Source organism: Podarcis gaigeae (assembly GCF_964106915.1).
Source record: "Podarcis gaigeae genome assembly, chromosome: 8".
Classification (NCBI taxonomy): domain Eukaryota; kingdom Metazoa; phylum Chordata; class Lepidosauria; order Squamata; family Lacertidae; genus Podarcis; species Podarcis gaigeae.
The window spans coordinates 85,247,218-85,261,337 of NC_139684.1; the positions used below are offsets into that span (position 1 = coordinate 85,247,218).

Here is a 14,120-nt window from a genome sequence, read left to right on the forward strand (position 1 = left end):
GTGCTCCCGAGTAAGTCTGCCGAGGACCGCAGCCTGAATTAACTGTCCTCTCCCTCTAGGTCCTAATCGGTTTGTTTGGTGACTCCAATCAGACAGACTTTGATTTACAGGGGGCATTTTCTGCTTGGGTTCCGCAGGCTCTTCTTGTCTAGAAATCCGCTCAAGGTGCATGGGATTTCTAGAACATCTGCGCGCCTCGAAATCTATTTGGGCGTCTGCGGTTTCTAAGACTTCACTTTATCCTCGCGCTTTATCCTCCGTGGGGCGAAAAGGATGGGTTGTACTGTAGATCTTTCATTCCGCATATTTCTTCATGCCAAGGAATGATAGGATTCGCGTCTCCTGTTGCTGGCTAGCTAGATTTTCCTTCCTGCTGTGCGTTTACGATTCCCAATCTCAGGTGGGTCTCTCCTCCTTTCCAAAAGGTCCGTTCCTCTTTTTGGCTGCGCGTCTCAGGATTTCCACAGCAGATGAAATGCTCTCGAGATTTCCGGGCCTCTTTTTTTTTTAGTTTCCACCAATACTACAGTATAGGACCCCCCCCCCCCCCGCTTCTGAAAGTCATTTTGTTTCCTGCTAGACTCAGAGGAATAGGGGCGAACCGTCCGACGACCGCAAGAAATAAGAAGCGGGCAAGCGACGGAGGTTTACACTCTTGAAATCTCAGGCTTTCACTAAGACCTCGGAAAGGCAGATGACAGAATAAGATGCCTTATTCCAAGTCCATCGGGTCCAGCTAGCTGGGAAACCTGGCATTCCGGGGTTTCAGACGGGGTTTCCCCCCAGCCCTACCTGGCGATGCCACGGAGAACCGAACCAGGGACCTTCTTCGATGCGCAACAGATGCGCATCTACTGAGCCACGGCTAGCTGTGGAGAGCCGGAGGGCGGCAGGTTGGCAAAAGCGGATGACGCCGGGGAGGCGGGATGGGAGGGCACAGGGACACCGGGAGCTGCTTTCTCCTGAGTCAGGCCCCGTTTGGGTCTGTCTTGCCCGCTCGGGCTGGCAGCGGCAGTGATTCTCAGGGTTTCGGGCAGGGGAGGATTCGAACCCGCACCCCAAGAAGAGATGCCGGGGTGCGTGAAAAGCGGGTGCTTTGCCACTGAGCCTCAGCCTCTCCTTCTCCTCCAAATCATCATCATCACCACCATTACTGCTATTATCATCCTGTGGTTGAGATGCCAGCAGAAAGGAACTCCAAAGTGCGCAGATCATCTGAAAGGGTGGTGGAGAGGATTGAAAAAAAATAGAGTGATGGAAAACAAGAGCGCTTCCGTGTGAATCAGACCAGGATCAGACCCTCCCCGGTGTGCCTTGCAGACGTGGCCCCTCCCCGGTTTGAGAAGAGGCAGCTGACTCAGATTTGGGGCATCAACGAAGGAATGGAGAGGCGGGGAGGCAGCTGTGTCCTAGAGGAAAACAGTCCAGCCACTCTCTTCTCTTTCCTGGCCCCCCACCAGCTCCAACCTCAGTTCCCCCGTCTGTAAAACGGGACCAACAGCGGACTTCTCAGAGCAGGTTTGCGAGGGGTGAGAGGATTTGCGGCAGGAGTTTTTGAACGGAAGGAGGAGGAATCTGTTTCGGGGTGTGTGACGAATTCATGGATCCCGTGTGAACTGGATCCAAAGACGGAGTCGCCAGCCCCGTTATAAGTTGTGAGTTTCCCAGAGGCGCAAGGCTGGGCACTCCGGAAAAGGGGGCCTTGGGTGTTAAAGGGTCTTTTCGTTTCATCCCACATGACGCTCATTGTAGAATCCCCACAACGGGTTCCTACAGACCACCACCCCAGTTGAAAAAGGCATTTATTAATATAGGCATTAAAATTATTTTTCACTGCGGGGTGTGTTTTACATGCAGCGTTTTACAAAGTGCCATTTGTTGCTCTTTGCGCTGGATGGGTCCCAGCGAACAGGTGGGGATCTCCAGATCGGGCTTTGTGCTGCAGGTTTTTTTCATCGCAGAGGTGAAGTGTGTGTGTGTGTGTGTGTGTGTGTGTGTAGGTGCACGCGTGATTTTGTGAGTGGGCATGGATGCGGCACACCCAGATCCACACCCTCATGGATTTGGATTTATTTGAGCACCCAAGAAGGAAAAATCCAAATGACAGTTTTGAAAAGTTTAGTAGGCGTTTTTTGTGTTTTTTCCCCTTGTTACATTTTTTGAAGTGAGTTGACTCCAAACCTGATTCTGGGATGTGTAGAGCTAGTTTGGCATTAGAACACAAACCTGGCTCAATCGGACAAAAGGTCCGCTTTGCCCAGTGTCCTGTTTCCGACAGTGGCAGGTCTAGTTCAATGGCATTCGGCTGGTTGGTCAGAGCTCACTATTTGGTCAAGGCCTGGTCACTTATTTATTTATTTATTTATTTATTTATTTATTTATTTATTTACATTTATGACAATTAAACATTTCAAACATATCCATATCATATTTTGACTCCCCCTCTTTCTGCTGTTCTTTATATTTACTCTATTTTCCTCCATATCCCAATCTAAATCTATTTTATATTTCATTTCCATCCATTTCATATATGCTTTCACTGCTGAACTGGTCAAGGCCTGATCTAAGATGGGTTGCAACAGCAGCCCTGACACCGAAGAGATATAATAATAATAATAATAATAATAATAATAATAATAATAATAATAATAGAGAAATGGGTCCCCAAATGTATGCTTGTCTCAAGGTGGTTACCCAGGTCTGAGAACCTTTAAGACCAACAATTAATTAATGAAATGAATTGTCCTCCCCAATTGTCTGTTTGCCAGCAGTGTTTTCTGGGATGCACTGCCACTGAAGAAGGAAGCTCCATTAACCTCTGGCTTTTTGCTGGTTGCTTCCTTCCTCTTGGGTTCTCAGGCTATGTCCCACAAGCAGCTTGGGTGACCATAAACCACTCTTCTAGGTTGTCAGTGCAACCATCATGGCCGCCCCATAGAGATAGGCTGAGGTAGATGCTTCAGTGTGCTTCTTAGTTTCCCATGCGCAGTGGCCATGTGGGAGAAGCCACTTAGGTTGGCTTTTCCCACGCCACCACAAACGCCCTGCCTCCAGCTCGTGCAGCAAACACTGAACATGCTCCCTGTGTGATTGGCAGAGCACACCTCAGTCAGGTCCCCGTGATATTGCAGAGGTGCCTATATATTTGGATTGCGAACAGGGTCCTTGTAAGAACATAAGAATATCAGATCAGCTTGCTGGATGAGGCCAATAGCTTATCTAGTCCAGCATCCTGCTGCACAGTGGCCAGATTCCTTTGGGAAGCTGGCATGATGGTTGTGAACACAACTTCAGAGCCCATGGCAACATTGCTGGCCCTAGAAGCCGCTTAGATGGGTCGGGTGGCTAGATAAGCCTTCTCCAAGTACCGTATTTTTCGCTCTATAAGACGCACCAGACCATAAGACGCACCTAGTTTTCGGAGGAGGAAAACAAGAAAAAAAATATTCTGAATCCCAGAAGCCAGAACAGCAAGAGGGATCGCTGTGCAGTGAAAGCAGCAATCCCTCTTGCTGTTCTGGCTTCTGGGATAGCTGCGCAGCCTGCATTCGCTCCATAAGACGCACACACATTTCCCCTTACTTTTTAGGAGGGAAAAGGTGAGTCTTATAGATCAAAAAATACGGTACTTTTTTATGCCAGCTTCCATTTGCAAAGGTGTTCTTTCTGCTCCTCATTGTGAGCTACACTTAATCATTGAATCTCTCTTCCACAAGCTCTTCTGTGAGTAAAAAGAGTGGATCAGAATTGTCCAAGCCGGGGCCCTTCAGATGTTTTAGACTCCCAGTCCTATCAGTGATGGGAGCTGGAGTCCAGAACATCTGGAGGACGCCAGCTTGGATGTATTGGCCCATGCTTTGATCACTTAGGATTGGGAGGGAGGAGGCAAATCTCAAATGAGTGTCTCAAGAGAGAAAACTGGAAGAAGCTGGGTGACGGTGGGGAGGTGCAGTCTATTTCTGAACCTGGGGAAAAGATGGAGCTGCAAGGTGGCGATTTGTGAGATCGTGTTGAGTGTTTCCCCCCCATGGTGGAAGTCTGTACAGTTCTCAGGTGACCTGCTGCCTAGGTGTTGACCAGACATAGGCCTGCTTAAGCTCCAGCAAGGTTGTGGCATCACGTGGCTTTGGACTGCCCCTAGGGACCTCACCTGCCTTGTTGTTGTTGTTGTTTAGTCGTTTAGTCGTGTCCGACTCTTCGTGACCCCCTGGACCAGAGCACGCCAGTCACTCTTGTCTTCCACTGCCTCCCGCAGTTTGGTCAAACTCATGCTGGTAGCTTCGAGAACACTGTCCAACCATCTCATCCTCTGTTGTCCCCTTCTCCTTGTACCCTCCATCTTTCCCAACATCAGGGTCTTTTCCAGGGAGTCTTCTCTTCTCATGAGGTGGCCAAAGTCTTGGAGCCTCAGCTTCAGGATCTGTCCTTCCAGTGAGCACTCAGGGCTGATTTCCTTCAGAATGGAGAGGTTTGATCTTCTTGCAGTCCATGGGACTCTTGAGTCTCCTCCAGCACCATAATTCAAAAGCATCAATTCTCCGGCGATCAGCCTTCTTTATGGTCCATCTCTCACTTCTATACATCACTACTGGGAAAACCATAGCTTTGACTATACAGACCTTTGTTGGCAAGGTGATGTCTCTGCCTTACTTGGAAGCAAGTCCCATTTGCTTTCATGGGTGGCATCTCATGCTAGTCCCACTCACAGCAGACTTGTTGAAACTAAGTTTGGTCCATTGGTTTCAATGGGACTTCGTAAGACTCAGTTGCAGACAACCCAGTGCCACTTAACTTCCATATAATGGACACAATCCATCAAAATGTGCTGTGCAATCAACGTCCAGCTCATTTCGGTGGAACGTACTTCCCAGTTATAGTGTGTAGGGCTTAGGAAGCTGCATTCTATTGGATAAGATCACTGGTCTGTCTCACCTGGTATTGTCTTCATGAATTGGCAGCTGCTCTCTGGGTCTGGAGTTTCAGGCAGAGATCCCTCCTAGCCTTACCTGGAGATTTGTCCGGGATCAAACCTGGACATGGAAGGCAAATGCTGTTCCACTGGGTTGCAGCCCTAAACCACGACTTCAGCTTTAGTTGTGACTAAGGGCAATGACAGCATCCTCAGTACATTTACTCAGAAGTAAGTCTTGAAGAGTTCAATGGGACTTGAGTAAACCCCCCGTCAATGACTAGGACTTCTTTAAAAGGCACAGGACTGAACTTGGTGGTAACTCATTAATGAACAATTGTTTTGCTCACACCACACAGATGTCAATTTGGGGTTTGCTACCAAATGTAAGGGGATGCGGGTGGCGCTGTGGGTTAAACCACAGAGCCTAGGACTTGGCAATCAGAAGGTTGGCAGTTCGAATCCCTGCAATGGGGTGAGCGCCCGTTGCTCGGTCCCTGCTCCTGCCAACCTAGTAGTTCGAAAGCACGTCAAAGTGCAAGTAGATAAATAGGTACAGCTCCGGCGGGAAGGTAAACGGCGTTTCCGTGCGCTGCTCTGGTTCGCCAGAAGCGGCTTAGTCATGCTGGCCACATGACCCAGAAGCTGTATGCCCCTCCCTCGGCCAGTTAAGCAAGATGAACACCGCAACCCCAGAGTCGGCTACGACTGGAGCTAATGGTCAGGGGTCCTTTACCTTATACGAAATGTAAGTAAGTAAGTAAGTAAGTAAATAAATTTATATTTATACTCCGCCCTCCCCAGCCAAGACCTAACATCAAATATCAGATACATTAAAACACAATCAAACAACTGATTAAAATACAGCTTAAAAATTAGAATCAGGATAAAATTAGATGATTGCCCACAAATTACAACCATAGGGGTCGGGAACCTCAAATATTCATCAGGGCCAGCTATCCATGTTGGTCCCATATGAGCCAATAAAAGGGCCAAATAGGTAATTTATAGGGTCCCATGGGGGGGGGGGGTCAAACTGGGTCCGGACCGAAGGCCAGGTGGAACAACTCAGTCTTGCAGGCCCTGCGGAAAGATGTCAAGTCCCCCAGGGCCCTGGTCTCCTGCGATAGAGTGTTCCACCAGGCTGGGGCCAAAGCCATTGCAGATCTTCAGCCAATCCCAGCTTCCTGTATGGGACATAACTTTATTGTATTCACACTGCATTTTTAAAAAAAGTTTGTGCTTAAAATACAACACACAACGTCCACCTTAGGGTACTCTCATCCCATGCATGTTTATATAGATGTAAGTACCACTGATATCGATAGGACCTTGTCTGTGTTTAGGATTTGGGTTGGGGGGAGTGTCAGAAGATTTCTTCTCATGAACAAATTTCTCACAGCTAACATCTTTGCCCCTGTGGGGAGACTTATGGGCTGGCGTATCAGGGCTGTGTCTTCTCGCTCCCACACCCCAGCCAATTGACAGCTCTGTCATTAGGAGGAGAAAGGTGTATGTTTGTTTTTGAGGGGGAAAGGCTGGTGTGGAAGAGAAGAATTACCCCTTTCTAAACCCCCCTCCCTGTGCCCATCGAAAGAAAAGCAATTCAGATCCCCCCACCCTCTTCAGCTTCTCAGCAACCCGATTATTGGGAAATGTAATATTTCTGCATGGTTGGGTTTTTTTTATATATATATATATAGCGAATGGCTAAATATTTGCTGTGTCGGATAATTATATAAATATCTCTTTTCAAGTGTAAAGGAAATTACATTTTAAGAAGAAAAGCTTAAGGGGAAGGACACTGAGAACCGAATTCTTGCACTTTTGTATGGGAAGCTCAGATGGAAAGCCCACAACTCCAAATAAAACCAATGTTTCTCTTCCTAGCTGTGGGTTATCGGCCAGAGTATTTGGGATTCGGATTCTGAAGACGGCACAATAACATCAGAAGAACCTTATAGGCCTGAGATCTGGCTAGGCCAGCATCCTGTTCACATGGGGGTCAACCAGATGTCCCAATGGGAAGCCCCACAATCTGAACACAAGAGCACTCACAGCGCTTGTGATTTCTAGTGACTGGTCCTCACTTTCACGAAAAAGTGCCCTTTGGCGTGTGTTCTGTTCCCTCGCCAGTTCCAGCCCAGGACAGAAATCACTGTAGAATCTGGTTCCTAAATCAAAAGTGCTCTGCCCCCTCCCCAGCAAGGTTGGGAAATGCAGAAACCGGTTTATAAAAGCATCACTGGGGGTGGAGTGGGGGGAGCAACTGGCCTAAGAGGAACGTGATGGATTTCCCTTCCTTTCGTCTTCGACTTGCGCTGTGCGGTTTGAAACTTTCCAGCCGTCGTAGAGCAAGTCTATTTTTTTCCACCCTACGAGACATAAAAGTTATTTGCCCCCCTCCCGCCGCCATGCCCAGCCCTGCAACACCCTACCCCCAGATCCCTACTTACAGCTGGCAATGGTTTTAATTTGCAATTTTTTCTCCCCCTCTTGGAATTTGCAGCGGGGCAGAGAGGGAGAGAGGAGATGAAATGTTGCAGGATTTTGCCTCCCCATCTTTCCTGGGGGGCAGCGGGGGATTTGTTTTTCTTTACGTATGAGATCTAAAAGTTCCGTGGAGACGCTCACTTAACAGCTACACCGTGCTGGGCCTCAGCTACAAATATTTGTGTAACATATGGTGCGTGAACTTGTATAATGTATGGCTGGGAACACTCTGTCTTGCTAGCTATCCGTCCAAATCTAGGGGGGAAATGTGTGTGCTGGTGGGGGGGGGGGAGAGAAAGCAGCCGAAGGATGGCCTTTACTGGTTTGCAGTTGACATTGCTCCTAAGACATAAATCACAGAACAGGATGGAAGTGAGCTCCCCTCCGAACCCCCAAATGAGCTCTTTGAAATAACTGTGATCCTAGCAGAAACGGTTTCTTAGAGCCACATACTGCCTCGCTCCCTCCTTTGAACGACTTCTCTCTCGTTTTTTCAGAATTTGCTCTTCTTCTAGAACATTACTTGGCACGTAGACCAAGATTCCAAATCACATTTTTTTGCATGGATTTTAAGTATTGTGGAATTGGGTTTTGTTTCTTGCACACACACACACGGCTCTTGCTGTTTTTATTCACTGGGCGGGGAGTTTCCTTCACACATGCAAGGTTGATATCTTGATGATGCCACACTGTGGTGACACTGAGGTGTGAACATGCCGTGTCATACGCCACATCCCAGACAGGACTTCTGCAGCCTTCACACTGCTACACACACACACACACACACACACACACACACACACACACAGACACAGTTTGATGGAGTCTGTCAGTTTACAAACTCGGCTTAGAGGTCTCCAGCGCTGGTGGGCCAAGGTAGGGCTAGGGGATGTAAGAGACGACAAACAGATGCATAATATGGGCAGACACGATTCGTGATTATAGTTTTCTGGGTTCCCATGTGTCTTCTACTGAACGAGAGCCTGCCTACAGAGCCTCTCACAGCCAAGGCTGGGTCCTGGGGCCCATATGTGAAGTTGAGATGGGGTGAAAGTGGGTCTCAGGGCATATGCAGATAATTTTTTATTTTTTACTGTTTCCAACCGTCTCTCCAATAATTTTTTGTTTCAACAGCTTTTCCCAGATGGGCAAATAGGTCATTACCACAAATGTCCACTTGTTAATATTTTCGTCTTGCGTTAAATATATGGGCAGAGTATAAAAAATAAAATTGTTGCTGTTATTATTGTTGTTTTTCTGTTTTCGTCTTATATGCCTGGAGATGGTGGTTTAGAAGGCAGTTAATAAATCAATGGTGATGGCCTTAAGAGAGCAGCAAAATGGGTTTTCAGGTTATGGGTTGTATCCAATGTCAAGTCTTCTTATTCAGAATAATCCACTGAAATTGGGCAGCATGACTAAGGCACATTATTTTCAATAAGTCTACTTTGAGTAGAACTTGGGTGGAGACAACCCTATGACCCTCAGGCAGCATTCCCACCACTGCCTGGCCGAAGGAAAGTAAATAAGGTACTGAGAACCAATGCAACTTCCCCCCCAATTTTCCATGAATTTTAATGTACATTAATTTGTTTTTCCCTTTCAAATGGTCTCAGACACCAAGAGCCCTTTTGCCTCACTTTATGCTGGCAGCGTGGCTAGTCAGGAAATGAGGGGAAAGCACCAGGCTCTGTAAGAAGAGCTTATTTTCTGAGCCTCCGACTCCTTTCCAAACCTACCGTGCCCCAGTTTCTGTTCCGAGCTGAAATGTTGGCTGGTCTCTTTGGATCTTGCACTTTGCTAGGCCCTAAACATCTCCTCTTGTGTAACAGGCATCCCTTATTCCCGCTGCTGGCCCTGGTCTTTGAAAAATGTGAGCTGGCAACCTGTTCTCCCAGGGACACTTCTGGCTCTTACCCGGGAGGAGACGTCTGCTCGTCGGATTCCTTCAACGAAGACATTGCCGTCTTTGCCAAACAGGTTGGTTTCTGGAGAATGAGAGGTGATCGAGGGAGGGCAGAACTGGGGAGTGCTTGGCAGTAGGAACGTGCAAATAAATATTCTCTAAGTTGTTGTTTAGTTGTTTAGTCGTGTCCGACTCTTCGTGACCCCCTGGACCAGAGCACGCCATGCCCTCCTGTCTTCCACTGCCTCCCGCAGTTTGGTCAAACTCATGCTGGTACCTTCGAGAACACTGCCCAACCATCTTGTCCTCTGTCGTCCCCTTCTCCTTGTGCCCTCCATCTTTCCCAACATCAGGGTCTTTTCCAGGAAGCCTTCTCTTCTCATGAGGTGGCCAAAGTCTTGGAGCCTCAGCTTCAGGATCTGTCCTTCCAGTGAGCACTCAGGGCTGATTTCCTTAAGAATGGAGAGGTTGGATCTTCTTGCAGTCCATGGGACTCTCAGGAGTCTCCTCCAGCACCAGAATTCAAAAGCATCCATTCTTCGGTGATCAGCCTTCTTTATGGTCCAGCTCTCACTTCCATACATCACTACTGGGAAAACCATAGCTTTAACTATACGGACCTTTGTTGGCAAGGTGATGTCTCCACTTTTTAAGATGCTGTCTAGGTTTGTCATTGCTTTTCTCCCAAGAAGCAAGCATCTTTTAATTTCGTGACTGCTGTCACCATCTGCAGTGATCTCTAAGTTACCACTCCTTAAAAATGTTCCTTAGCCAAATTGCCTACTTGTATGTATTTGGAAGGGACGCGGGTGGCGCTGTGGGTTAAACCACAGAGCCTAGGACTTGCCGATCAGAAGGTTGGCGGTTCGAATCCCCGTGACAGGTTGAGCTCCCGTTGCTCGGTCCCTGCTCCTGCCAACCTAGCAGTTTGAAAGCACGTCAAAGTGCAAGTAGATAAATAGGTACCACTCCGGCGGGAAGGTAAACGGCGTTTCCGTGCACTGCTCTGGTTTGCCAGAAGCGGCTTAGTCAAGCTAGCCACATGACCCAAAAGCTGTACGCCGGCTCCCTCGGCCAATAAAGCGAGATGAGCGCCGCAACCCCAGAGTCGGCCACTACTGGACCTAATGGTCAGGGGTCCCTTTACCTTTACTCTGTATTTGTAGTCTTTTAAAAAAATAATTCAGAATCAGGTTCTAGAAAAAGATTCCTGACTTGGTTGTCCAAAGGCAGCTCTTAACTTGCCAGAGGCAGTGGAAAGTCCTGTGGCTCCTTCAAAACGACTTCTTTATTGAGGCAAAATTTCAAGACTTCATGCATCCAACAAACTGGATTCCGGCCCATGAAAGCTCAGGCCACCATAAATTGGTTAGCCGTTCCCTATTTTTATTTCATTTAACAAAGAGTTATATACTGTACTTGGCTCAAAGCTGTTTGCACGAAATGGTGTAAAATGTTCATTAAGAAAAACAAGCTTTCAAAACAGGAAGCAGTTTAAAATTAACTAATTGCAGAGAAAACCAAAAAAAATAAATATGCATAATAAAATCACATGTCTGGGTAGACTTGCCTAAACAAGGAGGAGGTTTTTATTTTTTAGCAGGCCAGCATGGCCAGTGGCAGTGGCGTAGCGTGGGTTGTCAGCACCCGGGGCAAGGCAAGTAATTTGCACCCCCTAACCCGTGGATTTGCGCCCCCTGACCCTAACCCCCAGATGTTGCGCCCGGTGCGGCCGGGCCCCCCCTGCACCCCCCACGCTACGCCACTGGCCAGTGGTCAAGTTTGATGAGAGTTGTAGTTCCACTGCTAGAGGGAGAGGAAGGTGGAGGAAGGTTCAACCTTCGAGGTTGGTTCACACCGTTGAAAAGCCGAGCACCTTCTGCTGAATGCAGATTTTCTGTGCAGTGCAGAAAGTCATGCTGGTCTTTTGCTTAGCTCCATGGCTTAAGGTAAGAGGTGATTTTCATTAGGACCAGGATGCAGGAGAAAAGGGTTACACCCACCCACACCCAGGTGGCCGTCCTGATTCTGGCTGGTGGGGTTTCCTTGCCTGCTGTTTCTCAATGAAAAGCAATTAGAATCATAGAATCATAGAATCATAGAGACCACAAGGGCCATCGAGTCCAACCTCCTGCCAAGCAGGAAACACCATCAGAGCACTCCTGACATATGGTTGTCAAGCCTCTGCTTAAAGACCTCCAAAGAAGGAGACTCCACCACACTCCTTGGCAGCAAATTCCACTGTCGAACAGCTCTTACTGTCAGGAAGTTCTTCCTAATGTTTAGGTGGAATCTTCTTTCTTGTAGTTTGGATCCATTGCTCCGTGTCCGCTTCTCAACGGTGTGAACCAATCTTGAAGGTTGAACCTTCCTCAACCTTCCTCTCCCTCTAGCAGTGGAAGTACAACTCTCATCAAACTTGATCACTGGCCATGCTGGCCTGCTAAAAATTGCCAATGCATAGTGCCATACATGTAGTCTGGCCTTAAAAAAATCCTCTGTAGTCTTTTAATTGTATGGAAATTAGGGACATTTATATTCTTTTAATCCCACGTTTTTATCGTCCTACTGCCTTTATATCTTTTCCATTCTGGCAGCCGGGCAGAAGAGGGTGAAGCTCTGGCAAAGCTCGTAGCAGCGTTGGTAGGTTCCTGCAAGGTTTTGAGACAAGGACCTCTTCGATTAAAAGTCCACTGTTGGGATGATTGCTCAGTTAACCAATATGATGAATCAATGGAGGTCAATTCCCCCCTCACTGAGTTGGAAGGCAAACTCAAAGCCAAGATGGATCAAATGAATAGCCTAGGATGGAACAAAAAAGTATGTGTTTTTTGGGGGGTGGGGGGAGCTAAGCAGGTTGTAAAGTCTGTAACAAGGTCTCTACACTTTAAAAGAAAAAGCTCTCTCAGGAGTAGAGAATACAGAGGGGGAAAACAGCTTGGGGAGGAGGAAAGAGGAGCTTAAGCCCTTTCCTCCTTTATTGCAATTAAAAAGGTAAAGGGACCCCTGACCATTAGGTCCAATCGTGGCTGACTCTGGGGTTGCGGCGCTCATCTTGCTTTATTGGCCGAGGGAGCCGGCGTACAGCTTCTGGGTCATGTGGCCAGCATGACTAAGCCGCTTCTGGCGAACCAGAGCAGTGCACGGAAACGCTGTTTACCTTCCCGCCAGAGCGGTACCTATTTATCTACTTGCACGTTGGCTTGCTTTTGAACTGCTAGGTTGGCAAGGGACAGGGACCAAGCAACGGGAGCTCACCCCATCACGGGGATTTGAACTGCCAACCTTCTGATCGGCAAATCCTAGGCTCTGTGCTCTGCTCCAAATCCCTGCCCCTAAGCAGCTCCTGTCCTTCTGGGTTCAAACATTCATGTTTGAAAATATCTTGCTGCTTACGGACATCCTTTGCACTGAGCATTCGTTCTAATAGGTTTGTGGGGAACTTAAGCAACGTTGCATTCAGGGACGGATTTAGGCTTGATGAGGCCCTAAGCTACTGAAGGTAACGAGGCCCTTTATATGTCCAGCTGTCCTTTGTCAACAACAAATTGTCACTGCTTTTTTATGTTGAACATATGGTAATTTATAGACCTAAAGCCATTTGCACATAACAAAATATGTATTTCATCAAAAGTTATTGTTGAACTGAAATACAATGAAGAAGTATATTAATAGTGAACTACAATTAAGAAGAAATATATTAATAGTGAAATAATTATTAAGCTCTAACTTAAAATGATTGGGGCCCCATTACTTACATCATAAAGGTAAAGGGTAAAGGGACCCCTGACCATTAGGTCCAGTCGTGACCGACTCTGGGGTTGCAGTGCTCATCTCGCTTTACTGGCTGAGGGAGCCGGCGTAAAGCTTCCGGGTCATGTGGCCAGCATGACTAAGCCGCTTCTGGCGAACCAGACCAGCACCCAGAAACGCCATTTACCTTCCCGCCAGAGCGGTACCTATTTATCTGCTTGCACTTTGATGTGCTTTCGAACTGCTAGGTTGGCAGGAGCAGGGACCGAGCAATGGGAGCTCATCCCGTCTTGGGGATTCGAACCACTCACCATCTGATCAGTAAGGGGAAATGTGTGTGCGTCTTATGGAGCGAATGCAGGCTGCACAGATATCCCAGAAGCCAGAACAGCAAGAGGGATCACTATACAGCGAAAGCAAGAGGGATCACTATACAGCGAAAGCAGCGATCCCTCTTGCTGTTCTGGCTTCTGGGATTCAGAATGTTTTTTTTTTTCTTGTTTTCCTCCTCCAAAAACTAGGTGCGTCTTGTGGTCTGGTGCGTCTTATAGAGCGAAAAATACGGTACTTTCTGATTGTAAGAGCTGTTTGACCAAGGAATGGAAGGTAGTTGACTCTCCCTCCTTGGAGGTTTTTAAGCACAGGTTGGAGGGCCACCTGTCAAAGATGCTATGGTTGAGATTCCTGCATTGAAGGGGTTTGGACTAGATGATTCTCTGGGTCCCTTCCAACTCTATTATTCTATGTTAACGTCACCTAACCTCCCCTGCAAGCAAATTGGAACGAATGCTTGATAAACAGGGTGTCCAGAAGCTCTTAAAAACAAGCGAGTTTGTCGCACGAGTGGTCCTCATGAACTTTAGCTGTGTAACCTGAGTTTTATGGTGTTAAGAAGAAGAAGAGTTTGGATTTGATATCCCGCTTTATCACTACCCTAAGGAGTCTCCAAACAGCTAACATTCTCCTTTCCCTTCCTCCCCACCAACAAACACTCTGTGAGGTGAGTGGGGCTGAGAGACTTCAGAGAAGTGTGACTGGCCCAGGGTCACCCAGCAGCTG

At 47.6% G+C, this 14,120-nt stretch overlaps 1 protein-coding gene and 1 long non-coding RNA gene across 2 annotated transcripts in view; both read left to right on the top strand.

The window, feature by feature from the left end:
* Positions 1–14,120, top strand: part of LOC310851820 — a 626,966-nt gene that overhangs the window by 427,227 nt on the left and 185,619 nt on the right. The gene's annotated exons all lie outside the window — the stretch shown is intronic.
* Positions 1–14,120, top strand: part of MEIS3 (Meis homeobox 3) — a 76,090-nt gene that overhangs the window by 5,747 nt on the left and 56,223 nt on the right. Inside the window, exon 3 of the mRNA XM_083754114.1 lies at positions 9,235–9,382. Coding sequence (XP_083610240.1) covers positions 9,235–9,382 — 148 coding nt within the window. The remainder of the gene's footprint in view (positions 1–9,234; positions 9,383–14,120) is intronic.